Raw genomic sequence first — 27,409 nt, 5'->3', positions numbered from 1 at the left:
ACTTACCTGCTTCCTTTCTGAAACCTCACACCTCAGTGGAGGAACCGCGCTGTCACTCCCTTGATGTCTGCTGGGCCCTGGCTTTCTACCTTCAGAGGATGAGATGATTTAGGAAGTCCCCTAGACATTTTATCACTATAGCAGGAAGGATTAAAGGGCAAATGATCTCTATTCAGGGGGGTTTTAAGTGGGTTTTGGGGTGCATTACACTATCAGTTATCAAGAGTTTCCCCACACCTTGGGGCACAAGCACACTCCACAAGAGTGCAAGCATCGACTACAACTGCGCTTCACGATGTACCAGTTACAGACATATGTAGAGTGGTCATGTGGAGTTGGGTACGTACCTTCTCTTCCCATTACACCTTGGTGCAAGACTCTGCGATGGATGCCTCATTTGGCGTGGCTGTGCTCCATTCCACGGTTCCATCATCTTTCTCCTACCCTGCTTGTTAATAACCCTCAGTGGAATACAATAGGGACCATCACTCGAATAAGAGGTGGCAGGTTTTGTCTAAAATGTATTTTGAGTTGTGTATCTTTAGCTGGCCCAGCAAGCTCTTATTTAGCAAAATTGAAACTGAATGCGGTGTCTTTCTATGCCTGTAGAATGTTGTACATGAACTGAGGATAACCAACCAGGTGATCTATTTGAATCCACCAATTGAAGAATGCAGATATAAGCTCTATCAAGAAATGATTTCCTGGAAAATGGTAATACTATCCCTACCCAGAATTCAAAGTCAAAGATACCAGGTAAGCATAATAAATTTATTTATAAATCTAACTGTTGCGTTGCAGTTGTATACAGATAATGTAATCTTTAATGGTTATGAATGCCAGTTTTCATTTTCAAAAATTGCTCCATGTATTCTGAACTCGGTATATGCAACTTCTATTTAATTCTGTCTCTTGTCAGGTGGGGGTACACTATGAATTGTCTGAGGAAGAGAAGTTCTATCGGAATGCCTTAACACGGATGCCCGATGGTCCTGCAGCGCTGGAGGAGTCTTATTCAGCTGTTATGGGCATTGTGACAGAGGTTGAACAGTATGTTAAGGTAGGATATGAATTCTGATTTTCAGCTTGAAATTGTAGAATAACACATTTGATGGGAGTTACCTTTGATTAAAGATATAGAAGAGTTCTTCTAAATCCAACAATGTTACCTGTTTACTATCATCCCTATTAATTCAGTTACGTAAATAAGGAAAGTATCTGCATTCTGAAAATTCACTGTTACATGGAGGTTATTTTAACATACTTATTAATAGGTGTGGCTGCAGTACCAGTGCTTATGGGATATGCAAGCTGAAAACATATACAACCGTCTTGGAGAAGATTTAAATAAGTGGCAAGCCCTCTTAGTCCAGATAAGGAAGGCTAGAGGAACCTTTGACAATGCAGAAACCAGGAAGGAATTTGGACCTGTTATCATAGACTATGGGAAGGTAAGAACCTGAAACTTACTTTTACAAGATGCATGAAACTTGCGGAAATAAACTTCAGAATGGGCTTATAGAGGATAAAATGAGACTTCATAACTAATAGTAATACTCAGTAAACTTTCTTGATTGTAGGTACAATCTAAGGTGAATTTGAAATATGACTCTTGGCATAAGGAAGTACTCAGTAAATTTGGCCAAATGCTAGGTCAGAACATGACAGAGTTCCACTCTCAGATTTCTAAGGTAAGAATAGTCCAAACAATGATTCTTATTACAAAATCAACTTACTACATCCACCTTTAAAATACTGGGTTTTTTTCCTCTAACAGTCCCGTCAAGAGTTGGAGCAGCATTTAGTGGACACTGCTAGCACATCAGATGCAGTGACGTTCATCACATACGTACAATCCCTGAAACGTAAAATCAAGCAGTTTGAGAAACAAGTTGAGGTAATTTGTCGCTTATTCATGTCTTGTTTTTGGAAATCCTTAAAAGCCTTTTTACAGCGAGGGGACAATTGATCATGACCAGTCTAAGTCTGCTAAGAGAAACCCTGCCTCTAATTTCCTGTCCTAGTAAACACTTTCAAACCAAGATTCTATAGTGAGCCTTTCTGAGTTACTTTATACTTCTGAGGGTTCTTTGGGTTGATCTATTGCTGATTTCTCTTTAGACTTGTGGCTATCTGAATTTCTAATTGAACTTCTAGCTAACACAGAAATTAAAGTAGGTTACCTTCTAACAATGTTTGTGTGGATTGTAGCTTTACCGCAATGGTCAGCGCTTGCTAGAGAAACAGAGGTTCCAGTTCCCTTCCTCCTGGTTATACATTGACAACATTGAAGGAGAGTGGGGTGCTTTCAATGACATAATGCGTCGCAAGGATTCTGCCATTCAGCAACAAGTAGCAAACTTGCAAATGCAGATAATTCAAGAGGATCGAGCAGTGGAGAGCCGTACAACTGACCTGCTGACTGACTGGGAGAAAACCAAGCCTGTGACAGTGAGTTTTTTTTCAGGTCTCTTTGCTGAACTCGCTATAGAAAGTTGGCATCCTGTAACAAATAGGTTGTTCAGTAAACCCTGAAATAGACTGTGTGTGTGTGTGAGGGGGAATCATAATTGTTACATTGCTGCATCAAAATCTGTAAAGGTGAATCCTCTCTAGGGGGTTTCCTAGTGACTTGGCAGAAAGTGTACCTTGTCCTTTGCTTTTGGTTTAAAACTCCAACACTTCTTGACTTAACTTACATTTTAAAACGGAAACACCTCTATTGTAACTTGATTTTTACAAATGTAACTAGCAATAAGGAGTGTGCACTTTAGAGCATTTAGTGAGAGGAAGAATCTTGTTGAGCCTGTGTCCTAAAGTAAATGTTCCTAGCTAGCATCTGCTAAAAAATCTCTTCTGCCAAGATGATTCTTTAGACGCTTACCCAAGCAAGGGATCAGTAACTCATATACCCAGAGTTAAAGGTCTGCCAGGGGAACGGAAAATTCCTTAAAGCAGAAGAGATGGCATGGTGTCTGATGCTAATCAGAAGTAGTTTCTGCACAGATTTTAAGTGCTAAACCCTAACTCTTAACATCTGTGCCATGTTGACCTTAATGTGGTTCTTTCTAGGGAAACTTGCGTCCAGAGGAGGCTCTTCAAGCACTTACCATTTATGAAGGGAAATTTGGTAGGTTGAAAGATGATCGAGAGAAATGTGCAAAGGCCAAAGAAGCTCTTGAGCTAACAGATACAGGACTACTCAGTGGCAGTGAAGAACGTGTGCAGGTACAAACTGTTTTTTAAAAATCCATGAATTTGGTGCTTGTAAATGATTCTGGACAGATGACTTCTTGTAGGCAGAAGTCCTTCAATTCATTCATAGAGAAGGCACAGCAGTCAGTGGTTCTCCCTTCATGCTGCTCTATCACTGTGCCCTAACCTTAACTAGGATGGTCCAGTCTTAGGGGTGAGTAATTCAGTCTCAATACCCATTCAGCCATTGGCTTTTCCACTGGGACTGCAACCTCAGACACTTGAGGGCAGCTTCTTAAGATGCAGAAATCTGGCCACTAAACTAACGAGAGATGAGACTAAGGGCTTGTTTATGTGACAGGTAGCTTCTAAGTCAGTGGTTCTCAAACTTCAGCAACCCAAGGACCCCCATTTTGATGAAAAAAAAATCAGAGACCCCCCCCAACCCCACCACTTAGCCCCAAGCTTTGCCCCTACTCTACCCCTTCCCCCAAGTCCCCACCCCTGCCCCCTCCATTCCCCCTCCCTCCATTGCTTGCTCTCCTCCCCCACACACACTCACTTTCACCAGGATGGGGCAGAGGAGGTGCGGGCTCTGGGAGGGAGTTTGGGTGCAGGAGAGGGTACGGGATCCAGGCTCTGAGGGGGTGTGCGGGTTCAGGTTTTGGGCTGGGGCAGGAAGTTGGGGTGCAGGAGGGGTTGAGGGGTGCGGGTTGCAGTTGGGTGGTGCTTACCTTGGGCGGGTCCCAAAAGTGACCAGCGTATTTCTCTGGCAGCAGCTCCTAGGCGGAAGGGCCAGGGGGTCTCTGTGCACTGCCCATACCCGCAGGCACTGCCTCTGCAGCTCCCATTGGCCGCAGTTCCTGGCCAGTGGGAGCTGCAGAGTCAGCGCTCAAGGCAGGGGCAGCATGTGGGGACCCTTTGCTCCTCTTCTCCCCATCCCCACCCCTGTGACCAAGGGGAGTGGCATGGAGCCAGGGCAGGCAGGGAGTCTTCCTTAACCCTGCTCTGCCACCGGACTTTTAGTGCCTAAAATCTCCCCCATTTGGTTTCAGTAACCTCTAGGAGGGATGGAGGCGCAGGCGCTGGGAGGGATGGGGAGAAGTTAAGTTGATCAGCAGAGCCCGTAGACCCTCTGTAGTCCCTCAGGGACCCCCAGGGGTCCACAGGCCCCACTTTGAGAAATGCTGTTCTAAGTCATATTATTCAAAGCCACGCTCCAGGACTTTCACTGCACTGTAGCAGCGTCCACATGAGACGTTACCGCAAGGCAAGTTTGATATACTGTAGGGGTTCACTCTTGTGTGCTGTGCAGTAACTTGCCATGTAGACAAGCCCTAACTTAAGCTAATGAGCAGCCAACATACGGTAACTCCTTTTGGACCACCAGAGATGGGCTAGGCAAGTTAGGGTCAAGTCTCTGTCCAGTTACCAGTACCCTGACCAAGTTTCTATCCCAATGATTTAAGAAGTTCTGTCTAACTTAATGATAATAAATATCTGTCCTTTCTATATAACTGACCAAAGTTTGATGTATCGCCTTGTACTGTAGGTAGCTTTAGAAGAGTTACAAGACCTCAAAGGAGTTTGGTCTGAGCTTTCCAAGGTCTGGGACCAGATCGATCAGATGAAGGAGCAGCCATGGGTTTCAGTACAGCCTCGCAAGGTACCTTTTTTATTCTGTATATAGAAATCATAACTACAGCTATACTATTAGACTCTTGGCTTTCGAGGATTAAATATATTTTAAATGCTCTAGCAGCCTGAAAATGAGCCAGAATATATGGCATGGTGCTTATGTACCTGGGTCTTTTTGGCATATGAAAAATAGAATTCATAACTGAGAATGCAGCCTCTATCTTAATCTAACTTGCAGCACCGAGTGGCAGAAATAGCTTTTCCTCTTAACTGAAGCTTCAACAGGGTAAAGCTTACAAAGCAAAACTTGAAAAATTATCAGGATTGCAGAAACTGCAGTACCTTAAATATATTTAATGATAGGCTACATCTGCAGAGGACAAGAATTGATGTTATATCTGTTTCTTGAAATTAAGTTGATATAAATTAGCACTTTTCTCAAACGCTTGTCCAGCTCCACTGATGAAAAGCTATTGTCCAAGCTGATGCTTCTTGGATACATAAACGTGAAATGAGGCTTCTACCTATCATCTGTAAGGAAGAATGTCACAATTTCATGACCACTGTGATCTAGTGTAAAATTACTTCATGCTGTGCTACTCCAATGATCAAGGGATAGAGAAAACTAGTATCGTACCAACAGTCATGAATTAATCTTAAAGCAGTACTGTTGACTCCATATAACCTGCTGAGGTGGAATATATCAACAAAAGCGTGGAGAAACTGTTGGAATGATGCGGTTTTGAGGGACAGTTGAATGTTTTCATACATCCAGTATTCAAGGTTTGCCTGCCTTGAATACAACTATATTTATTGTTAGCAAAATTAAATATATGCAGCATAGGAAAGCATGATCAATATTATCTAAGGGGGATTCTCCCATTCTTAAAGAACAGTTTAGTTAAAATGTTAAGATAACAAACTGTAAGAAAATGGATAACTGTTGTAATATTCAGTTTACTAGAGTGATTGTGTTTCTCATCATGTTGCTGGTTGATGAATTCTTTCATGGCTTCTGTATTTTATTGACAGCTTCGTCAAAATTTGGATGGCTTACTGAACCAGTTGAAAAACTTCCCTGCTCATTTGCGGCAGTATGCCTCCTATGAATATGTTCAGAGACTTCTAAAGGGTTACATGAAGGTAAGCTGTACTTAATCTTTTTAATTCGTTATCAAGGGTAAGTGCGTGCGTTAACTTAATATGTGCTGTCTCGCGTTCTAGATAAACATGTTGGTGATTGAAATGAAATCTGAGGCTCTTAAAGATCGTCACTGGAAGCAGCTGATGAAGAGACTTCATGTTAACTGGGTTGTCTCTGAACTAACCCTGGGACAGATCTGGGATGTTGACTTGCAGAAGAATGAAGCAATTGTCAAAGATGTACTTCTTGTGGCTCAGGGAGAGATGGCTTTGGAAGAGTTCTTGAAACAGGCTAGTATCTATCATTCCATGTACTAGATCTGTTGTGCAGGAGAAGTTTTAGCTGTCAACAAATTAATTTACACCTCTATGTAACAAGCTGGATTTTGGATACCCAGGATAGTGAAAGTGAAATGCTTTAGATCTTCAGCATACATTTTTAGTTCTAAATAACTGAGTAAATTTAACACACAAACTGACACAACATGAAACCCCATTGGTTTAGGGGTTTTATTAAAAGCTTTGCAAGTTTACTGAAGGTACTGTAACTTAAACTTAAAGATAAATCAAGTAAAATACATAGCTAATACGTTACTATTTTAAAACTTCTAAGTAGAAGACTGGAAACTGCCTTCTGTAATTTTCATTTTATGAGTTGCAATAACTTTAACTCTGACCCACAAGACATAATTATGAAATCTTCCACCATATGATTCACAGCCATCCAAGGCCTGCAGGTTCATGTGCTCTGTAAAAAGATAAGAATCAAGCTCATGTAGCTATATTTCTATACTATAGAATGAAATAAATGTAATGAGTTCATAACCTGATTTCTTTTTTTCTTAAAGATAAGAGAAGTGTGGAACACTTACGAACTGGATTTGGTTAACTATCAGAACAAATGTTGTTTGATTCGTGGTTGGGATGATCTCTTCAACAAGGTCAAGGAACACATTAACAGTGTGTCTGCCATGAAGTTATCACGATACTACAAGGTATAATGTAAAATTATTTTATTTTTCTATTCAATTATCTTTGTCTCCCTCCTTGTTTTAGTATTCTTTTCCTAGTGTACATTTGTTCAGCTGGCACCTTGTGTGCCAAGTCTGGCAAATTACTAGGTGTATAAGTGTGATTATACCTTTTTATAGCTGTAACCAAATTGAAAGAATTATTTCTAATTCAGTTCTCAAACTAACTTGATTAGTGTTACTTGTCCAACTTCTTAAAATCATGCTTATAGCTGAAGTTGCTTTTCTTTGTGTGTTTGTTGTTGTTGTTTTTAAAGGTAAACTGAATGTTAATATTTTTTGTAACATTTAGGTGTTTGAAGAAGATGCCCTTAGCTGGGAGGACAAATTGAATCGCATCATGGCACTCTTTGATGTCTGGATAGATGTCCAAAGGCGATGGGTCTACCTGGAGGGGATCTTCACTGGTAGTGCTGATATTAAGCACTTACTGCCTGTTGAAACACAGAGGTTCCAAAGGTATACTTACTTTGGATTTGTGTGAAATTCTCAGTTACAGTTCAAGGCAAGCTTCACCATTGATTTTGTTCCTCTGCCTGCCCACTGCATGAGCACCGCTTCCAAGTGATAGGTCTGCACTTCTCTCAGTGAATCCTGTGATTCGCCCCCACTTTTTTGTTCTAGTGACCCAGAGCGAAATACTCCTGTTCACCAGTAGTGTTCTCAGCAGGTCCATCTGGGTTTTGGCCCCTGCCGCAGACTTGGAAGCATATGACTGGTATGAGAGTGCAGTGACAGAGCAGCTTGTTCATGTGGATAGTTTTTTTGCACATAAGAAAAGGTTTAAAACAATAGAAGACCTATAAGTTACCTGGACGTTAGCCTTTCCTTGCAAGTTGAGGTAGCCCCTCTTGTCCTACCCATCATCTAGCATTGGGCTAGGCAGGTAAATTGCACCCTTGCAGTCTCTGCCTGTGTCCAATCTTCATTTGATGTCTCCCACCCTGAGCTAACAAGCAGTCTCATATCCATTTCAAAGTGTTTGACCAGGTTCAGGTGTCCCCAGACAGACATAGTCACCTCTCCAGAGAGTCAGAGGTAGACGTTAGCAGTGGATTTACTGCATGGTCCATTTGAGCACTGGCAATTGAGTTAGTCGTTGTCTGGTTCTTGGGTACCACGTGGAGTGCTCCAACTAGAATTAATCTTTAATGTAGCATAAAGCCAGCCATACCATAATACTCACACAATATTAATAAAATTAATAGATATCCCCGTTTTTCACGCTCAGTAACTGAACTTGTACTATTGTATCCCTCATTTAAAGTGTGCTTAATATTTTTCTCACTCACTTACAGCATCAGTATTGAGTTTCTGGCACTTATGAAAAAGGTATCCAAATCTCCCCTTGTGATGGATGTTCTTAACATCCAAGGTGTACAAAGGTCACTGGAGAGATTAGCAGACTTGCTTGGAAAGATCCAGAAAGCATTGGGAGAATACCTGGAGAGGGAGAGATCCTCCTTTCCTCGGTAAGGAATTTCATCTCCTCAACCAATTGTGTTGGAATAAACTCTAATATGAATTGTATTTGTTTGGACAGTAGTGCCTAAGTACATCCTTTTATTCTGTTCCTCTAGCAACCTTTTAGTGCATACACAGATATCAAAACATGAATGCTTTGGAATCCTAAAAAAAATAAAATAAAGGTTGAACAATTTAGACATTTTATGGCCCCATTTCCTGGGAAATGACAAACTTAAATTTCTTTGTGTGGGTCATTTGTGATTAACTTAAATGGCATAATTTGAATATAAATATTGCTTAATAGGCTGTTTCACCTGGTACTGAATAATGAAATTCTCAAATTTAGTTTTGTTTCATTAAACTAAATGAACCCTTAGGAATCTCTCTCACCAAATAACAAAGCTTAAAAACGTGTGTCATTCTATATTTGAATCATGTTGCATTCTGTTTCGCCTTCAATTCTCAGTAGTATGTCATGTCCTTGGATTGTAGATCTAAACAAAACCTCCACGTCAAGCACGTGTTCAGAGTGGGAGCTTTGCTGTCTCGTAATGTTTCAATATCTGGCAAATATCTGCTAATGAGGTGTTTAAGTGGGAAGAAAGCTCTAGATAGACTAAAAACAGTGCAGAGAATAAGCCCTGAGGTATTTTTACTATGAGCTAACTGAAGTATGGAGGAAAGGAATTACGGAGCAGACATTTCCCCAGTTTTAGAAGAGTTATAGAGGGTTCAAGTAAATATATTAATTCTGGGCCTTCAATTAATTTAAAAAAAAATTCTTTCACCTCAGTGGTCAGTTGTTTTAAAAAGCTTTAACCTTATTTCTAATACTAGGTTCTACTTCGTTGGTGATGAGGACTTACTCGAAATCATAGGAAACAGCAAGAATGTAGCTAAGCTGCAGAAACATTTCAAGAAAATGTTTGCTGGAGTGTCTAGCATCATCCTGAATGAAGATAACTCTGTTGTTCTGGGGATCTCATCACGTGAAGGAGAGGAGGTAGAGCTTCAGGGTTTTTGCAAACTTACAAACCTGGTCTAAATGAGAACTAAAATGACACTTACATTTAATTGTTTCAGGTGCTGTTCAAAACACCTGTGTCTATCACAGAACATCCTAAGATCAATGAGTGGCTCACACTTGTTGAAAAAGAAATGAGGGTCACACTTGCAAAGCTGCTTGCTGAGTCTGTGACTGAAGTAGAGATCTTTGGTAAAGCAACTTCAATTGATCCAGTTCTCTATATTTCTTGGATTGACAAATATCAGGTATCCATCTTATATAGTTTGCTTAGACAAATGTGAATAATACACTTTTGTGGGAGGAACAACTTTTAGCAAAAATCTAACTGTATTTTAAATGTTCAGGCCCAGCTTGTTGTCCTGTCAGCCCAAATTGCATGGTCAGAGAATGTGGAATCTGCTCTGAATGGCATGGGTGGTGGAGGAGACAGCAGTCCTCTGCACTCTGTGCTGGCTAATGTCGAAGTCACACTGAATGTGTTAGCAGACTCTGTGTTGATGGAACAGCCACCTCTCCGCAGAAGGAAATTGGAACACTTGGTAAGTAATACTCTCCTCCTCATCCTTAAGTAGTCATTCGGCCTCTCACAAAATTTAAACACCATCTGTCCATCTTCAAATCATGAAAGTGACACCTAGGGAAAACTAAAATGTTCCCATCAGGCTTTCTTGAGGAACAGCTGTTTCTGTAGAGATTACATATGCCTGACTTGAAATAATGTCTATAAACTTAAATGTCAGTGTAGCATAAGATTCTGAAGAATTTAGTGAATAGAAACAACTCTTAGAATATACCACCCAATCTCCTATTCTGAGAGTAGATAAAATTTATAAATCTAGAGTTTTTATTAATATTTATCATCTATGTATTGTGACTGGGTCAGGGCAGGTGGCTACAGAAGAGTGATAGAGGGTAGATCTATTAGCCCAAGATTAAGCAAGTCCCTTTTCCCTGAGTAAAATAATGGGCTGTTCCAGAACAATCAGGAAGTTGCTGGAACCAATTACGGCAGGCTAATTAGGATACCTGGAGCCAATTAAGAATCTTCCAGAATCAATTAGGACAGGCAGGCTAATCAGGGCACCTGGTTTTAAAAAGGACCTCACTTCAGTTAGTGAGGTGCATGCGAGGAGCTGGGAGCAAGATGCACAAGAAGCTGAGAGTGAGTATGCATATTCCTGGAGGACTTCAAAGTACAAGCATTACCAGACATCGGGAGGAAGGTCCTGTGGTGAGGACAAAGAAGGTGTTGCGAGGAGGCCATGGGGAAGTAGCCCAGGGAGTTGTAGCTGTCAGGCAGCTGTTACAAGAGACACTGTTGAGAGTTGCAATCCACAGGGCTCTGGGCTGGAACCCGGAGTAGAAGGCGGGCCCGGGTTTCCTCCCCCATCCGCCTCAACTCCCTATTTAAGACAAGAGGAGGTGACCTGGACTGTGGGTCCCACCAGAGGGGAAGGTCCCTGGCCTATCCTCCGACTCACTAGGTGGGTCAGTAGAGACTGTGGGGATTGTTCTTCTCCCTTTCCCCATGCTGGCCAGTGATGAGGTTAGCCGAGTGAACGGTAGGTTTGTGCCACTAACAAAAGGAGCCAAACTGAGGACTGCTGTGAACCTCTGAGGCGAGCAAATCTGCCAGGATGTGCAGAACCCACCAAGGGAGAGAGGAACTTTGTCACAGTATGTACATGGCTCCCATAACCATAGTGTCTGAGCCCCTTCAGCTGTTTAAAAATAGAAACAACTTATAGGAGAAATAGCTTAATTTAAAACTTGTGTTTGTGTGAGGGGCTGTCATAGGCATGTGAAGAACTTTCTGAAGAAAGAAAAGCTAAACTGAAAGTTTTTTGCATTTAGCTGTGCAAGTCTTAAGTCATCACTTCTTGTCCACTGAATTCGTAGCTTAACTCCAGCTCCTCCTAAGAAGCTCTACTTTCCACCAGACGAGCACAACTGACAATCTGTCCTGTTATTCAGAGGCTCCTGAAAAACCTTGAACTAAACTTCTAATTGGGGAACAAGTGTAGAGTGCCTAGCCACAGAATGTTGTTTGTTTTAGTCTGTGCTGCCGAGAAACTAGAGTGCTGTTTTGTACTAGTTGGAGCTTTCACACGGGGTGTGGCTTCACTGCTAGACATGTCTAGCAGTAATCAAACCTATGGACCTTCAGCCTTACCATGTCCAAATCTGTGCTGATACAATAAGGTGCCAATTTCTGGCCTATTGCAGATGAAAGTTGATATTTTTTGTGCCTTGGACATCCAAAAGGATTGAAGGCTAGTGATAAACTAGTAGAAGCAGCAAAGAATCCTGTGGCACCTTATAGACTAACAGACGTTTTGCAGCATGAGTTTTCGTGGGAGAATACCCACTTCTTCGGATGGAAGTGGTATTCACCCACGAAAGCTCATGCTGCAAAACGTCTGTTAGTCTATAAGGTGCCACAGGATTCTTTGCTGCTTCTACAGAACCAGACTAACACGGCTACCCCTCTGATGATAAACTAGTGTGAGGGGAAGGTGCCCTCCGTAGTGGAGTCTTAGAGGAAGCAAGTTCTTGGAAACATTTCTCTTTATCTACCGGCATCTCAGTCTTGGCTGGGTTCAGCTCTAGTCAGATGCGCTTCATTCAGCTGCTGATTCCAGCTACTGAAAGCTGGGAATGGCGACGAAGAGCTCAGTTTTGGTCTGTACCTGCTGGGATTTCAGCCCATAGTGTCTCACCAGTTCTCTTGGTGTCTTTATATAGCCTTTGAATAACTTGTGCAGAGGATTAAAACTTGTGGGACCTCAGAGGTGAGGACTGAGGGATGTAGAAACACTGTCCCTCTACAGCACTTGTGGTTTCTTAGAGGAAAATGTGAGCTGGTTTGAGGGCACTCTCATTCATCATTACAGCTTCCTGGAGGCAGACAAGAATATCTGGTGACTAACAGTATTTGGTGCCAGAGAGGTCTAGCAGGATGAGTATGGATGTGCTTCCTTTCTCTGCTTGTGGACAGAGAAAGGTTGTCCACAAGGACAGTTCTTGAGGTTTCAGAACCACGCCTTGGCCTGAAGCTTGACTGAGAGGGATCCTGCAGGAACAGACTTTTTTTACTAGCTCCTCCTTTCTGTAAGCTAGAGGATGGATATTAGATGATGCCTTCTGGCATCGAGCAATGGCTTTTCATAAACTGAGGTGCAGTAAAACTGTTAGTTTTATTAGAGTACATAGTCTTTTTTCATGGTGGTTGCTAATGAGATGCTTGTTCTCCAGATTACAGAGTTAGTGCACCAAAGAGATGTTACAAGATCACTGATCAAAAGTAAAATTGACAACTCCAAATCCTTTGAGTGGCTCAGCCAGATGCGATTCTACTTTGACCCAAAACAGACAGATGTGTTGCAACAGCTGTCCATTCAAATGGCAAATGCCAAATTCTGCTATGGCTTTGAGTATCTTGGTGTTCAGGATAAACTAGTTCAGACTCCTCTTACTGACCGCTGTTACCTGACAATGACGCAAGCCTTGGAGGCAAGACTTGGAGGCTCGCCATTTGGTAAGTTGGTACTTACTCCCTGTGTGTCTTCTGTTAAATGTAAAGACTGATGTTCATCAGCTATAATATTAATAAAATAACTTCCATAGTTGAGACTCCAATTTTGAAAAATGAGCAACACGTAGGCCGTGTCTATACTTACCGGTAGATCTGCATTGCTGTAATCAATGCAGCAGGTGTCGATTTAGCAGGTCTATTGAAGACCTGCTAAATCATTAGGCGAGTGCTCTCCCACTTATTTGTGTACTCCCACTTCCCTGAGAAGAGTAAGGGAAGTCAGCGGGAGAGCAGTAGACACTGCGGTAAGTCGACCTAAGCTACGTCAACTTCTGTTTCGTTATTCACGTAACTGAAATAGCGTAACTCGGGCTGACTTACTGCGGTACTGTAGCTCAGCCCTTAGACTCTAGATGTTAATATTGTCAGTTTGGTGCCTAGGAAGAGAGTAATGTTTTTATCCTATTCTAAAAATAGGTCCTGCTGGTACTGGCAAAACAGAATCTGTAAAAGCCCTTGGACACCAGCTTGGCCGCTTTGTTCTGGTTTTCAACTGTGGTGAAATGTTTGACTTCCAGGTATAGTATCTTTCATTTAACATGAGCACATTCTTCATTTTAAGTTAAGATCTCATTAATATGCCATTTAAGCTTGTAGATTTCAAAACATGTTTGAAAGCTTGTTCCTGTATCTGGTAAAATAGATTCTGGTTACTTTACTGTGCTTCATTGGACCTCACTACCACCTAAAGCAGAATTGGGTTAGAAACTGCCTGCTCTGTTTTTAGACAATAATTTAGCAAGGAAAAATCTGAACTACAAGCTTTAGGAAGGTAACTTAAAATATTTTCAAACTACAGTCTTCCATTACCATCCCCCAGTCATATTGTGTGACCAACTGAAGTAGACCTACTTTAGTAGAAATCAAGTAGATGTAACTGGCTGACTCCTAATGGATATCTTGCTGAACATACTCCTTATCTCAATGGACTGCCTGATATAGTGCAACATTGGAACTACTTTTAAATTCTGCTACAGGTTTAGGAATGTGCTTGCAGAGATTTTAGAATTAAGTAACAGACTTCCCTAAAGAAGAGTGGAAGTTGATTAGTAGTGCCTTATACATTCTAGAACGTGGAAGTTGGCATTCAAAAACTGAAACATCTGAGAAACAAGAGTGGTGTGAGTGGGTAGAGAAGAGTGGAGTGGTGGGTAGAGAAGTAGTTGTTTCTGTTGAAAGCATAGAGTCTCAGCATAAAGGTACACATACATTAAATAGGGGGTTAATATATGTAACCACAGTCCTATCCAGTATAGGGAAGAATAACCAAGGTAACTTTTTTATGTGTGTATGTGTGTGTGTGTGTGTGTGTGTGTGTGTGTGTGTATATATATATATAGAGAGAGAGAGAGAGCTTATCTTATCTTTTTTTTTTTCTCTGCCTACAGGCAATGGGACGCATCTTTGTGGGGCTCTGTCAAGTGGGCGCATGGGGCTGCTTTGATGAGTTCAACAGACTTGAGGAGCGTATGCTTTCTGCTGTTTCTCAGCAGGTTCAGTGCATCCAGGAAGCCTTGCGAGAACATTGCAATCCAAACTATGACAAGAGTATGCAATTTTTTTTGTTGCTAATCGTTTTGTATAGCTGTTCTATCAAAAGAATGCCCTCATTTGCATGTCTAAAATAAGTCCTTTTGAGAAATCTACTTGATCGGTTACTCCCACACTGGCCAGGGTTGGGTGGGGGAGGGGTTGTGTTTTTGTTAAATTTGAAAATTTAACTTAAATATTAAACAATTAAAGGAAGCAGCTTTCAACTGATACACAATGTTGAAAGTGACTGCATAACTTTAGTGTAGTGGTAGAAAAAAGTTTGACTAGTTGTACAGTAACTTCTCGCTTAACATTGTAGTTATGTTCCTGAAAAATGCGACTTTAAGTAAAACGATGTTAAGCAAATCCAATATCCCCATAAGAATTAATGTAAATTTGGGGTTTAGGTTCCAGGGAAATTTTTTTCCCGCACAAGACTATTTATTTAATTTTATTTATTTATACACACACACACACACACACACACACACACACACACTCATTGTAATTTTTAAACAATTTAATACTGTACACAACAATGATGATTGTGAAGCTTGGTTGAGGTGGTGAAGTAAGAGGGTGGGATATTTCCCAGGGAATGTCTTACTGCTAAATGATGAACTAGAACTCGGCTGAGCCCTCAAGGGTTAACACATTATTGTTAAAGTAGCCTCGTACTCTACAAGGCAGTACAATTGGAGTGTGGGGAAACAGCATGGCCGAGAGAGACAGAGCGACACACCCTGTGTGTGTGTGAGAGACAGAGATGCACATTGCCCCTTTAAGTACACTGAACCACTCTAAGTACATTGCCTTTTTAAGTAGACTAGGAAGTTGAGACAACAGCTGCTGGCACCATACTCCCTCTGTCCTGAGCCCTGTCATGTCCCCACACTCTATGGAAATGGGATAAGCAGGGGGAAGGAGCAGAGGAGAGGGGGACACCCTGATATTAGCCCCCCTCTTTCCCTCCCCTCCCTGCACAGCAAGCAGGAGGCTCCCGGGAGCAGCTCCAAGGCAGAGAGCAGGAATAGCACATTGCAGTGAGGGGAGGGACAGCTGAACTGGCAATTGATAGCCTGGTGGATGGCTGCCGCACAGGGAACTTCGGGGAGTGGGAAGCTGATAGGGGGGCTGCTGTTCCACCCTGGTTCAAGCCCCCACCAGCAAGCTCCAATGGGCTGTTCTTTCTGAAAGTGGTGGACAAAGCAGAAAGCTGCCAAACAATGTTATAAGGGAGCATTGCACAACTTTAAACGAGTATGTTCTCTAATTGATCAGCAACGAAACAACGTTAACTGGAATGACTTTAAGCGAGGAGTTACTGTACCATAAAGAAAACTATACCGGATACTAAAAGTGAAGTTTCAACTACTGTAGTTGATAGCTGATTTGACTGAGACAAAATCAACTGTAACTAAAAATACTTTGTGTGTGAACTACTTTTAGCTTCTGCACCTATTACTTGTGAGCTGCTGAATAAACAAGTTAACGTGAGCCCAGACATGGCTATCTTCATCACCATGAATCCTGGTTATGTGGGTAGATCCAATCTTCCAGACAACTTGAAGAAGCTGTTCCGTAGCTTGGCAATGACGAAACCAGACCGCCTGCTGATTGCCCAGGTCATGTTGTACTCCCAGGGTTTCCGTACTGCTGAAGTGCTTGCCAATAAGATTGTCCCTTTCTTCAAGTAAGTAATAGTCATGTAAACAAGTCTGGCCCAAACCATTAAAGATCACTTGTGTACTTAAATCTGGAACTTAAAATGGCTCTGTAGCTAGTTTTGAAACTACCATAGCAAGAACATAGAACAGTAAGCATGCTTGACACTTTACTGTTGAACATTAGTTTTGTGATCTTAGTATGTCTAAAACTGACTCTGGTATCTTTTATCCTTAGACTCTGTGATGAGCAGCTCTCCTCTCAAAGTCATTATGACTTTGGCTTAAGAGCTTTGAAGAGTGTACTGATTAGTGCAGGAAATGTGAAGAGGGAGCGGATTCAGAAGATAAAGCGGGAGAAGAAAGAGCGTGGTGAAGTTGTTGATGAAGGGGAAATTGCTGAGAACCTACCTGAACAAGAGGTAAAACGTATACAGATTTTTTTATATTGATTCACAGCAAAGGAGTGATTATAGTACATATGCATGTATATGAGCACTTACAGTAAAGCACCTGCTGTAGCTAGCATAAACGTAATCTATTTAAGTTCACAAGTTTCGTATTTACTTGAAGTCATGGTACTTTAGGTTACAGGAGTGGCGGTTTCAGTACATTGAACTGAGTTTTAATCAGTGCTTGAGTTGCTGGAAGTGTCTTTCTTACAATAAAACAGAGGCACCTGATGGTTTGTGGTCATTACAAACTTTCACCACTCCTATAAAACGAGTGATGTCCTGACTCTATTCCAAGTGGAGTAGACATTCTGAATGAACTCCTGCAGTTCACATCACTTTCAGGTAAATGTTATGTAGGCAAGTACAGTTGTCATTCCTCAACTAAGGCAATTGTATTTGGCGATAGCTTAAGTATTCCCTGTATACCATCACTTTATGTTCATAATGCACTGTCATAAATGATCTTGCACAAATACAAAACTCAACATCACATACGTTTTGTAGGGAAATAAGAATGTCAAATGCAAACCTAGCAAATGTCAATATACAGTCTGAGTATTCAGCATGACCTGTCTGAAATATTTCCACCAATGTGACTAATGCAGATATTCATTGCTTACGGTGTATTGTCTAATCAAAACATGACATTTTCCATGTAGATTTTGATCCAGAGTGTGTGTGAAACAATGGTACCCAAACTTGTTGCAGAAGACATCCCACTGCTGTTCAGTCTCTTGTCTGATGTATTCCCTGAAGTACAGTATCACCGTGGTGAAATGACAGCCCTGCGAGAGGAGCTTAAGAAAGTGTGTCAGGAAATGTACCTTACCTATGGTGATGGAAAAGAAGTTGGTGGCATGTGGGTCGAAAAGGTACATTGTGATAGTTGTAAATCTTACAGTGTGGAGTTGACAAAAGGACATGTAACACTTTGCATATTCCGTGATACAGAAATAAAATAGAACTGCTCCCCAAATAGACAGAATACGTAAAATAAGTTTCAGCTTTAAGTGATTCCAGATTAATATGTTTGAATCTTAATAAATGCAAGTCTTAAGTGACAGCTCCTTCTGTTCTGTCACAGGTTCTTCAGCTGTATCAAATTACCCAGATCAATCATGGGTTGATGATGGTGGGTCCTTCTGGAAGTGGAAAGAGCATGGCTTGGAGAGTGCTGCTAAAAGCCCTGGAGCGGCTAGAGGGTGTAGAAGGTGTTGCTCACATCATTGATCCAAAAGCAATCAGCAAAGATCACCTCTATGGTACTTTGGATCCAAATACCAGAGAATGGACAGATGGATTGTTTACACATGTCCTGAGAAAGTGAGTCTTAAACATAATATAAGTTAAAAAGTGACTATTGGAGAGATCCTTGGATGTTGTCATTGCCATGGAAGATTGAGGGAAGGGGAAATTACTCTGTTTTTCAAATCTACACTAAATGCTTTTCTGAACTTAGGATCATAGACAATGTGAGAGGTGAATTGCAGAAACGACAGTGGATCATCTTTGATGGGGATGTAGATCCTGAATGGGTGGAGAACTTAAACTCCGTGTTGGATGACAACAAACTACTGACTCTGCCCAATGGAGAACGTCTCAGCCTTCCACCAAATGTAAAGTTTCTTGTTTTTACAAACATTTCAGCATTTCTAAATAGTTTAATCTACTGAAAATTTAATCTCTGCTGCTTTTGGTAGCTGACATGAACAGGCTCTCATCACACAAGCTGTGGGCACAGAGTAAAGTTAATATTGCGTCAGAGCAAAAGTGGTCTTATGCAATGGTCTGGTTGAATTGTTTAAAAACTCATCTGTGGATATAGAGTTTGTCATGTCAGGTTTAACCCTACCAGAGTAGGAAACACTAGATTATAAATGAATGTCTAACTATGTGTTAACTTCAGAGGGTATCTTATGTATTTAAGACAAAACTAATTTTTATACCTCCCTGGGGGCAGGGAGGGGGCAGATTTGGGGTGGGGATTTTGGGGAAGGGGTTGGAATGGGGGCTGGGAAGAGGCAGGGCAGGGGTGGGGTCTCATGGAAAGGGTGGAGTGGGGGCGGGGCTGAGGGCAGCGGGGGGTGGGGAGGTGTCAGTAATGCGGCCCTCGGGCCAATGTACTAGTCCTCATGTGGGCCTCGTGGTCATTTGAGTTTGAGACCCCTGGTATACAGCAATGATGATTGTGATGTGGTGGAGTCACAGGGTGGAATATTTCCCAGGGAATGCCTTACTGCTAAATGATGAACTAGCACTTGGCTGAGTCCTCAAGGGTAAATATGTTGTTAATGTAGCTTCACACTCTACAAGGCAGCATGAATGGAGGGAGGAGACACAGCATGGTAGTGGCTGCAAACATTCTCTGTGGAAACTGAATGTGATGATGAATTCATGCTATCCCAGTGGCGTGCACCACTCCCTCCACTTTCCATAGTGTCGGGGGGAGGGGTGCATGTGTGTGTGACACACACACACACACACACACACACACAGTGTGTGTGACAGATCCACCCACAGCCTCCCAAGTAGTGTGTGTGACACACAGACACACCATGTGTGTGAAACGTATTGCCTCTTTAAATATGCTGACCCAAATCTAAGTACATTGCCTTTTTAAGTAGATCAGCAAGTTCCCTCCATCCTGAGCCCTGTCCTGTCCCCCTGTTTCCCCTGCTCTGTGGAGCGGGGGGAGGGGGACACCCTAACATCAGCACTTCTCTTCCCCCCTGGACAGCAAGCAGGATGCTCCCAGGAGCAGCTCAAAGGCAGAGGGCAGGATCAGCCCATGGCAGTGGCAGGAGGGATACCTGAACTGCCTGGTAATTGATAGCTTGTGGGGCAGCTGCCGTACAGGGAACTTAGGGGAGCTGATGGAGTGGGGGGTTTGCCGGTCCACCCTGGTTCCAAGCCCCCACCAGCTAGCTCCAACAGGCTGCTTTGGCAGCAGCCTGCTTTGTCCACTGCTTGCAGAAAAACGTTATAAGGGAGCATTCATAGAATCATAGAATCTCAGGGTTGGAAGGGACCTCAGGAGGTCATCTAGTCCAACCCCCTGCGCAAAGCAGGACCAAACCCAACTAAATCATCCCAGCCAGGGCTTTGTCAAGCGTGACCTTAAAAACCTCTAAGGAAGGAGATTTCACCACCTCCCTAGGTAACCCATTCCAGTTCTTCACCACCCTACTAGTGAAAAAGTTTTTCCTAATGTCCAACCTAAACCTCCCCCTCTGCAACTTGAGACCATTACTCCTTGTTCTGTCATCTTCTACCACTGAGAACAGTCTAGATCCATCCTCTTTGGAACCGCCTTTCAGGTAGTTGAAAGCAGCTATCAAATCCCCCCTCATTCTTCTCTTCTGCAGGCTAAAGAATCTGTTCCCTCACCCGCTCCTCATAAGTCATGTGCTCTAGCCCCCTAATCATTTTTGTTGCCCTCCGCTGGACTCTCTCCAATTTATCCACATCCTTTTTGTAGTGTGGGGCCCAAAACTGGACACAGTACTCCAAATGAGGCCTCACCAGTGCTGAATAGAGGGGAATGATCACATCCCTCGATCTGCTGGAAATGCCCCTACTTATACAACCCAAAATGCCATTAGCCTTCTTGGCAACAAGGGCACACTGACTCATATTCAGCTTTTCGTCCACCGTAACCCCTAGGTCTTTTTCTGCAGAACTGCTGCCCAGCCATTCGGTCCCTAGTCTGTAGCAGTGCATGGGATTCTTCCATCCTAAGTGCAGGACTCTGCACTTGTCCTTGTTGAACCTCATCATATTTCTTTTGGCCCAATCCTCTAATTTGTCTAGGTCCCTCTGTATCCTACCCCTACCCTCCAGCGTATCAACCACTCCTCCCAGTTTAGTGTCATCTGCAAACTTGCTAAGGGTGCAGTCCACACCATCCTCCAGATCGTTAATGAAGATATTGAACAAAACCGGCCCCAGCACCGACCCTTGGGGCACTCCACTTGATACCGGCTGCCAACTAGACATGGAACCATTGATCACTACCCGTTGAGCCCGACCATCTAGCCAGTTTTCTATCCACCTTACCGTCCATTCATCCAGCCCATACTTCTTTAACTTGCTGGCAAGAATACTGTGGGAGACTGTATCAAAAGCTTTGCTAAAGTCCAGAAATAGCACATCCACTGCTTTCCCCTCATCCACAGAGCCGGTTATCTCATCATAGAAGGCAATTAGGTTAGTCAGGCATGATTTGCCCTTGGTGAATCCATGCTGACTGTTCCTGATCACTTTCTCCTCCTTTAAGTGGTTCAGAATTGATTCCTTGAGGACCTGTTCCATGATTTTTCCAGGGACTGAGGTGAGACTGACTGGCCTGTAGTTCCCTGGATCTTCTTTCTTCCCTTTTTTAAAGATGGGCACTACATTAGCTTTTTTCCAGTCATCTGGGACCTCCCCCGATCGCCATGATTTTTCAAAGATAACGGCCAATGGCTCTGCAATTTCATCGGCCAACTCCTTTAGCACCCTCGGATGCAGCGCATCCGGCCCCATGGACTTGTGCTCATCCAGCTTTTCTAAATAGTCCCGAACTTACTACTTTCTCCACAGAGAGCTGGTCACCTCCTCCCCATACCATGCTGCAGATTGCAGCTGTCTGGGAGCTGACCTTGTCTGTGAAGACAGAGGTGAAAAAAGCATTGAGTACACTAGCTTTCTCCACATCCTCTGTCACTAGCTTCCCTCCCTCATTCAGCAAGGGGCCCACACTTTCCTTGACTTTCTTCTTGTTGCTAACATACCTGAAAAAACCCTTCTTGTTACTCCTAACATCTCCGGCTAGCTGCAACTCCAAGTGTGATTTGGCCTTCCTAATTTCACTCCTGCATGCCTGAACAATACTTTTATACTCCTCCCTGTTTATTTGTCCAATCTTCCACTTCTTGTAAGCTGTTATTTTGTGTTTAAGACGAGCAAGGATTTCACTGTTAAGCCAAGCTGGTCGCCTGCCATATTTACTTTTCTTCCTACACATCGGGATGGTTTGTTCCTGCAACCTCAATAAGGATTCTTTAAAATACAGCCAGCTTTCCTCGACTCCTTTCCCCGTCATGTTATTCTCCCAGGGGACCTTGCCCATCAGTTCCCTGAGGGAGTCGAAGTCTGCTTTTCTGAAGTCCAGGGTCTCTGTTCTACTGCTCTCCTTTCTTCCTTGTGTCAGGATCCTGAACTTGACCATCTCATGGTCACTGCCTCCCAGGTTCCCATCCACTATTGCTTCCTCTACTATTTCTTCTCTGTTTGTGAGCAGCAGGTCAAGAAGAGCTTTTCCCCTAGTTGGTTCCTCCAGCACTTGCACCAGGAAATTGTCCCCTACACTTTCCAGAAACTTCCTGGATTGTCTGTGCACTGCTGTATTGCTCTCCCAGAAGATATCGGGGTGATTAAAGTCACCCATGAGAACCAGGGCCTGTGATCTAGCAACTTCTGTTACTTGCTGGAAGAAAGCCTCGTTCACCTCATCCCCCTGGTCTGGTGGTCTGTAGCAGACTCCCACCACGACATTACCCTTGTTGTTCATACTTCTAAATTTAATCCAGAGACTCTCAGGTTTTTCTGCAGTTTCATACTGGAGCTCTGAGCAGTCATACTGCTCTCTTACATACAACGCAACTCCCCCACCTTTTCTGCCCTGCCTATCCTTCCTGAACAGTTTATATCCATCCATGACAGTACTCCAATTATGTGAGTTATCCCACCAAAGTCTCTTATTCCAATTACATCATAATTCCTTGACTGTGCCAGGACTTCTAGTTCTCCCTGCTTGTTCCCCAGGCTTCTTGCATTTGTGTATAGGCATGTAAGAGAACTCCCTGATCGTCCTGCTGTCCCAGTATGGGGCAGGAGCCCTCCGCTCTTGCACTCGCCTACTTGTGCTTTCTCCCGATATCCCACTTCCCCACTTACCTCGGGGCTTTGGTCTCCTTCCCCCGGTGAACCTAGTTTAAAGCCCTCCTCACTAGGTTAGCCAGCCTGCTTGCAAAGATGCTCTTCCCTCTCTTCGTGAGGTGGAGCCCGTCTCTGCCTAGCAATCCTTCTTCTTGGAAGACCATCCCATGGTCAAAGAATCCAAACCCTTCTCTCCGACACCATCTGCGTAGCCATTCGTTGATTTCCACGATTCGATGGTCTCTACCCTGGTCTTTTCCTGCCACAGGGAGGATAGACGAGAACACCACTTGCGCCTCAAACTCCTTTATCCTTCTTCCCAGAGCCACGTAGTCTGCAGTGATACGCTCAAGGTCATTCTTGGCAGTATCATTGGTGCCCACTTGGAGAAGCAGGAAGGGGTAGCGATCCGAGGGCTTGATGAGTCTCGGCAGTCTCTCCGACACACCATGAACAGCATTGCACAACTTTAAACAAACATGTTCTCTAACAGATCAGCGACATAACAATGAAGCAATGTTAACCATGATGATAAGTGAGGAGTTACTGTAATAGATTCAGTGGCACAAAATCTAACGTCTCTTAACTGTCTGCACTTTCTCTGTAGGTGCGTATCATGTTTGAGGTACAGGATCTGAAATATGCTACTCTGACCACAGTGTCAAGGTGCGGAATGGTCTGGTTCAGTGAAGATGTTCTAAGCACTGACATGATATTCAGTAATTTCTTGACCAGACTACGAAGCATCCCTCTGGATGAAGGTGAAGAGGAAGCTCAGCGCAGGCAAAAGGGCAAAGAAGATGAAGGTGAAGAAGCAGCTTCTCCAATGTTGCAGGTATAACTTGGAATGGATTGTAATACTGTGGACTGACACCAGACCCACTGAAAGTAGGAAGTGCCTCGAAAGCTTATCTTACAGGCTGTACTGAATATAAGTTGAGATTGAGTTAACCAAATGTAACTTGCGTGTTGTTCCCCCATTAAAGTATGACACTTGGAACGCCTGCTATAGATAAACTTATTTTAAAATCTAGTGTTCTGACTTAAGACTACACACTAAGTTCCTTGAACAATGCTAATGTCTTTCCCAACAGATTCAAAGAGATGCAGCAACAATTATGCAGCCCTATTTCACATCTAATGGACTGGTGACTAAAGCTCTTGAACATGCTTTCAAGTTAGAGCATATCATGGACCTGACTCGCTTGCGCTGTCTTGGTTCATTGTTCTCTATGTTGCATCAGGCTTGTCGCAATGTAGCCCAGTACAACGCAAACCATCCCGACTTCCCTATGCAGATTGATCAGCTGGAGCGTTATATCCAGGTAAAGTAAATACTGCAGCAAAGTGATCAGAAAGCCTAAAGATGTACACCATTACCAGGCTCATTGAATAGTCTCCTTGTATTTTCTTCAGCTGTCCTTCGAACACAAGTAATACTTTTTTGCATTTGTGTGGACTAATCTTTCTCTTGTCTTCCATCAGAGATACCTGGTCTATGCAATACTGTGGTCACTCTCTGGAGACAGCCGTCTGAAAATGAGAGCAGAGCTGGGAGAATACATTAGGGGAATCACCACTGTACCATTGCCCACGGCACCCAACATACCCATAATTGATTATGAGGTAATAGCCTCTTGTATGTTGTATAGGTTATAAACCTAATTCCTAAGGCAACAAAACCAGAATGACACTATTTCTAAATCAACCTCTCTCAGTGGGAGTAAATCAGTATCTCACAAGTAAGCTCAAGGCAAGCCACTCTACATTTATTCTTTTGGTTTTTTTTGCTCAGTTGGTACGTAATGTACTGTGTAGTCGAAGCTGCTTCTAAACTAGTCCCACAGATCAAATTTGCAGGTGTTAAAAACCTAACTGAGTTCACAGATTAAAGCATGAAGTTGTGTAAAATAAGGTGAGGTTGTGATGAGAACCCCATTGGAACACCTCTCTCTACTAAATTTGTACATTAACTGTATTTCTGTTCACCTAGGTGTCGATTACAGGTGAATGGGTCCCATGGCAGTCCAAAGTTCCTCAGATTGAAGTTGAGACCCACAAGGTTGCTGCTCCTGATGTTGTCGTACCAACCCTAGATACTGTCCGCCATGAAGCTTTGCTGTATACTTGGCTAGCAGAACACAAACCCCTGGTGCTCTGTGGCCCACCAGGTTCTGGAAAGACTATGACCCTTTTCAGTGCTCTCCGAGCCCTCCCTGATATGGAGGTAACTGTTCTGTTTCTATGTGGGTTTTGAATAATAGCAAATTTATAACAAGTAAAAGCTGCCTACAAGGTTTACTCTAATGATTACTGCAACTCCTCTCTACTTACATGGCAAAAATTTCATTGTATCAGAGCTCTTTGCCCAGCTTAATAAATGTATCCTTAACACTCTGTGAGGTATAAAGACTATCTGTCAACTGGGAGTGGAAATTGAAGCAGAAATCAGTGACTCGCCCATATTCACCAGGAAGATCTAGACTCTTCCTAACTCCAGGAGTCGCTTCACTTCAAGGCCGTCTGTTCTTCCTTTCTAACTAGCACTAGTAGTACTGGCTTTTTTCCCCCCACTTGTTGAGTATTAAATCAAAAGTATTTTGAGTTCAGGTAGCTGTTCCGTCTAGGTATGAGTGTTTAAACCAGTTAACAGTGATGGGTACAACTGGCACATAACAGACTTTGATGGCAAAGTCTATAAGGAATTTTACATATCTGTAGTGAGCCAAATACTTGTGTAAACAGCATCCAGTGATCAGTATCTAGTCAACATACAGCATATATTTTCAACCTGAAGGCCAAGTTGTGGCATATATTGGTTACCGAGGAATGATAATCTACTGAAACTGTGGTTCTAAGACTTTAAGCTATTAATGTATCCAGTGTCTTCATGGATTTACCTCTTTCACGCGCACACACACCCTTTTTTTTTTTTTTTAAGGTGGTCGGACTTAACTTCTCTAGTGCTACTACCCCAGAGCTACTTTTGAAAACTTTTGATCATTACTGTGAGTACAGGCGTACACCTAATGGAGTGGTGCTGGCTCCGGTGCAGCTAGGAAAGTGGCTGGTGCTGTTCTGTGATGAAATCAACTTGCCAGATATGGATAAGTATGGCACGCAGAGAGTCATATCCTTCATTAGACAGGTTTGTTTTATTGTAAAACTAAGGATTATACTATTATTCTATTATGGAAACTTTCTTATATTAAAACAATTCCCTCATTCAGATGGTGGAACATGGAGGCTTCTACCGTACATCGGATCAGACCTGGGTGAAATTAGAGAGGATTCAGTTTGTTGGAGCTTGTAACCCACCTACCGATCCTGGAAGGAAACCACTTTCACATAGGTAAATACTGTTCTGAAGCTACTAAACTATAGTATTGATCTGCAAAATGGAGTATCTGATGCCTTTACATTCTAATGCTGGAATCCAGTTTGTAGCATCAAATATTGGTTTAAAAATACCTTTCATCCAAAAGAGCTGCTTATTAACAGTCCAACAACCTCCTGTTGATCTTCAATAAGTCTTGGAGCACTGGAAGTTCTGAAGATTGGAAGAAAGCTGCTAAAATGCCAGTTTTTAAAAAGAGTAAACGGGATGACCTAGATCCCAGCCAAAATAATGGAGTCGCTGATACAGGACTTGATTGTTAAACAACTAAGAGGGCAATGTAACTAATACAAATCAACATGGGTTTATGGAAAATAGATCCTGTCAAACTAACTTTGTTGTTTTTGATGAGATTGCAAGTTTAGCTGATGAAAGTAATAGAGTAGACATAATATACTCACTTAGGTAAGGCATTTGACCTGGTACTGCATGACAATTTGATTTAAATAATAAAAACAAACTAGAATGATATATAAGTAACGTGGCACACATTAAATGGATTAAAAACTAGCTTTTGATAAGTCTCAAAATGTAATTGTTAACAGGAAGCTATTATTGAGTGGGCTCGTTTCCAGAAGGGTTGTGCAGGGACTGGTTCTTGAATATATGATATAACGTCTTTACCAATTACCTGGAAGAGAACAAAATAATCACTGACTGTTTGCGGAGGATGGTAAAGAATGAGAACAGGTCACTGATTCACAGCAAGCAGTTAATATTCATTTTAATAAAGCTAAATGTAAATGTGGACATCTAGGAACAAAGAATGTTGGCCACACTTACAGGTTGGGGGACGCTATTCTGAGAGAGGTTTGAGGATCATGGTGGATAATCAGTTGAACTCGAGCTCCCTGCTGAACATGTAACACTGTGGCCAAAAGAGCTAATGCTGGGATGCTTAAATGGGGACAAAATAGGAATAAAGAGGCTTATTTGATCTCTGCATTTGGCATTGATGTGACCACTGCTGGAATCTGTATCCAGTTCTGGTGCCCACCATTCAAGAAAAATGTTGACAAATTGAAGAGAGTTCAGAGAAGAGCCACAAGAATGATAAAGGATTAGAAAACCTGCTTTTATAATGATGGACTCAAAATACTCAAACTATTTAGCTTAACAAGGTTAAGGAGGGACTTGATTGGTCTGTAAGTACCTACGTGGGAAACAAATATTTAATAATAGGCTCTTCAGCTTCTAGGCCCTGGATCAAGTTATACCTTTCTTAGCTAGACTGAAGCTAGACAAATTCAGACTATAAACAAGGCATACATTTTTAACAGTGAGAGTAATTAGCCATTGGAATAACTTCCCGAGGGTGGATTCTGTATCATTCACAATTTTGAAA

At 42.5% G+C, this 27,409-nt stretch overlaps 1 protein-coding gene and 1 long non-coding RNA gene across 4 annotated transcripts in view; one reads left to right on the top strand and one right to left on the bottom strand.

The window, feature by feature from the left end:
- LOC123369411 (cytoplasmic dynein 1 heavy chain 1-like) overlaps positions 1 to 27,409 on the top strand; it is an 86,896-nt gene that overhangs the window by 25,534 nt on the left and 33,953 nt on the right. The window contains exons 11-40 of the mRNA XM_045014979.1: positions 610 to 756; positions 920 to 1,060; positions 1,275 to 1,451; positions 1,581 to 1,691; positions 1,778 to 1,897; positions 2,212 to 2,451; positions 3,073 to 3,228; positions 4,748 to 4,861; positions 5,866 to 5,976; positions 6,058 to 6,267; positions 6,825 to 6,971; positions 7,300 to 7,466; positions 8,306 to 8,479; positions 9,312 to 9,477; positions 9,558 to 9,746; positions 9,846 to 10,040; positions 12,757 to 13,039; positions 13,514 to 13,614; positions 14,485 to 14,644; positions 16,079 to 16,322; positions 16,532 to 16,715; positions 17,408 to 17,620; positions 17,833 to 18,071; positions 18,208 to 18,364; positions 23,275 to 23,502; positions 23,762 to 23,992; positions 24,153 to 24,293; positions 24,661 to 24,894; positions 25,609 to 25,815; positions 25,898 to 26,019. Of these exons, the coding sequence (XP_044870914.1) occupies positions 610 to 756; positions 920 to 1,060; positions 1,275 to 1,451; positions 1,581 to 1,691; positions 1,778 to 1,897; positions 2,212 to 2,451; positions 3,073 to 3,228; positions 4,748 to 4,861; positions 5,866 to 5,976; positions 6,058 to 6,267; positions 6,825 to 6,971; positions 7,300 to 7,466; positions 8,306 to 8,479; positions 9,312 to 9,477; positions 9,558 to 9,746; positions 9,846 to 10,040; positions 12,757 to 13,039; positions 13,514 to 13,614; positions 14,485 to 14,644; positions 16,079 to 16,322; positions 16,532 to 16,715; positions 17,408 to 17,620; positions 17,833 to 18,071; positions 18,208 to 18,364; positions 23,275 to 23,502; positions 23,762 to 23,992; positions 24,153 to 24,293; positions 24,661 to 24,894; positions 25,609 to 25,815; positions 25,898 to 26,019 (5,309 nt within the window). The remainder of the gene's footprint in view (positions 1 to 609; positions 757 to 919; positions 1,061 to 1,274; positions 1,452 to 1,580; positions 1,692 to 1,777; positions 1,898 to 2,211; positions 2,452 to 3,072; positions 3,229 to 4,747; positions 4,862 to 5,865; positions 5,977 to 6,057; positions 6,268 to 6,824; positions 6,972 to 7,299; positions 7,467 to 8,305; positions 8,480 to 9,311; positions 9,478 to 9,557; positions 9,747 to 9,845; positions 10,041 to 12,756; positions 13,040 to 13,513; positions 13,615 to 14,484; positions 14,645 to 16,078; positions 16,323 to 16,531; positions 16,716 to 17,407; positions 17,621 to 17,832; positions 18,072 to 18,207; positions 18,365 to 23,274; positions 23,503 to 23,761; positions 23,993 to 24,152; positions 24,294 to 24,660; positions 24,895 to 25,608; positions 25,816 to 25,897; positions 26,020 to 27,409) is intronic.
- LOC123369415 lies at positions 906 to 14,080 on the bottom strand. 3 transcript variants are annotated; one of them, XR_006579046.1, is made up of 3 exons: positions 13,949 to 14,080; positions 1,737 to 1,858; positions 906 to 1,019 (listed from the first exon to the last, which is right to left on the bottom strand). It is a non-coding gene; the product is annotated as an uncharacterized LOC123369415 (long non-coding RNA). The 3 variants fall into 3 exon arrangements; XR_006579045.1 differs by having other exon boundaries at positions 925 to 1,122; XR_006579047.1 differs by lacking the exons at positions 906 to 1,019; positions 1,737 to 1,858 and adding exons at positions 6,606 to 6,724; positions 6,849 to 6,964 and having other exon boundaries at positions 13,949 to 14,079.

The sequence above is a fragment of the Mauremys mutica genome, chromosome 4, assembly GCF_020497125.1.
Source record: "Mauremys mutica isolate MM-2020 ecotype Southern chromosome 4, ASM2049712v1, whole genome shotgun sequence".
In the NCBI taxonomy this organism is placed as follows: Eukaryota; Metazoa; Chordata; order Testudines; family Geoemydidae; genus Mauremys; species Mauremys mutica.
This window is presented reverse-complemented; position numbering and strand designations above follow the sequence as displayed.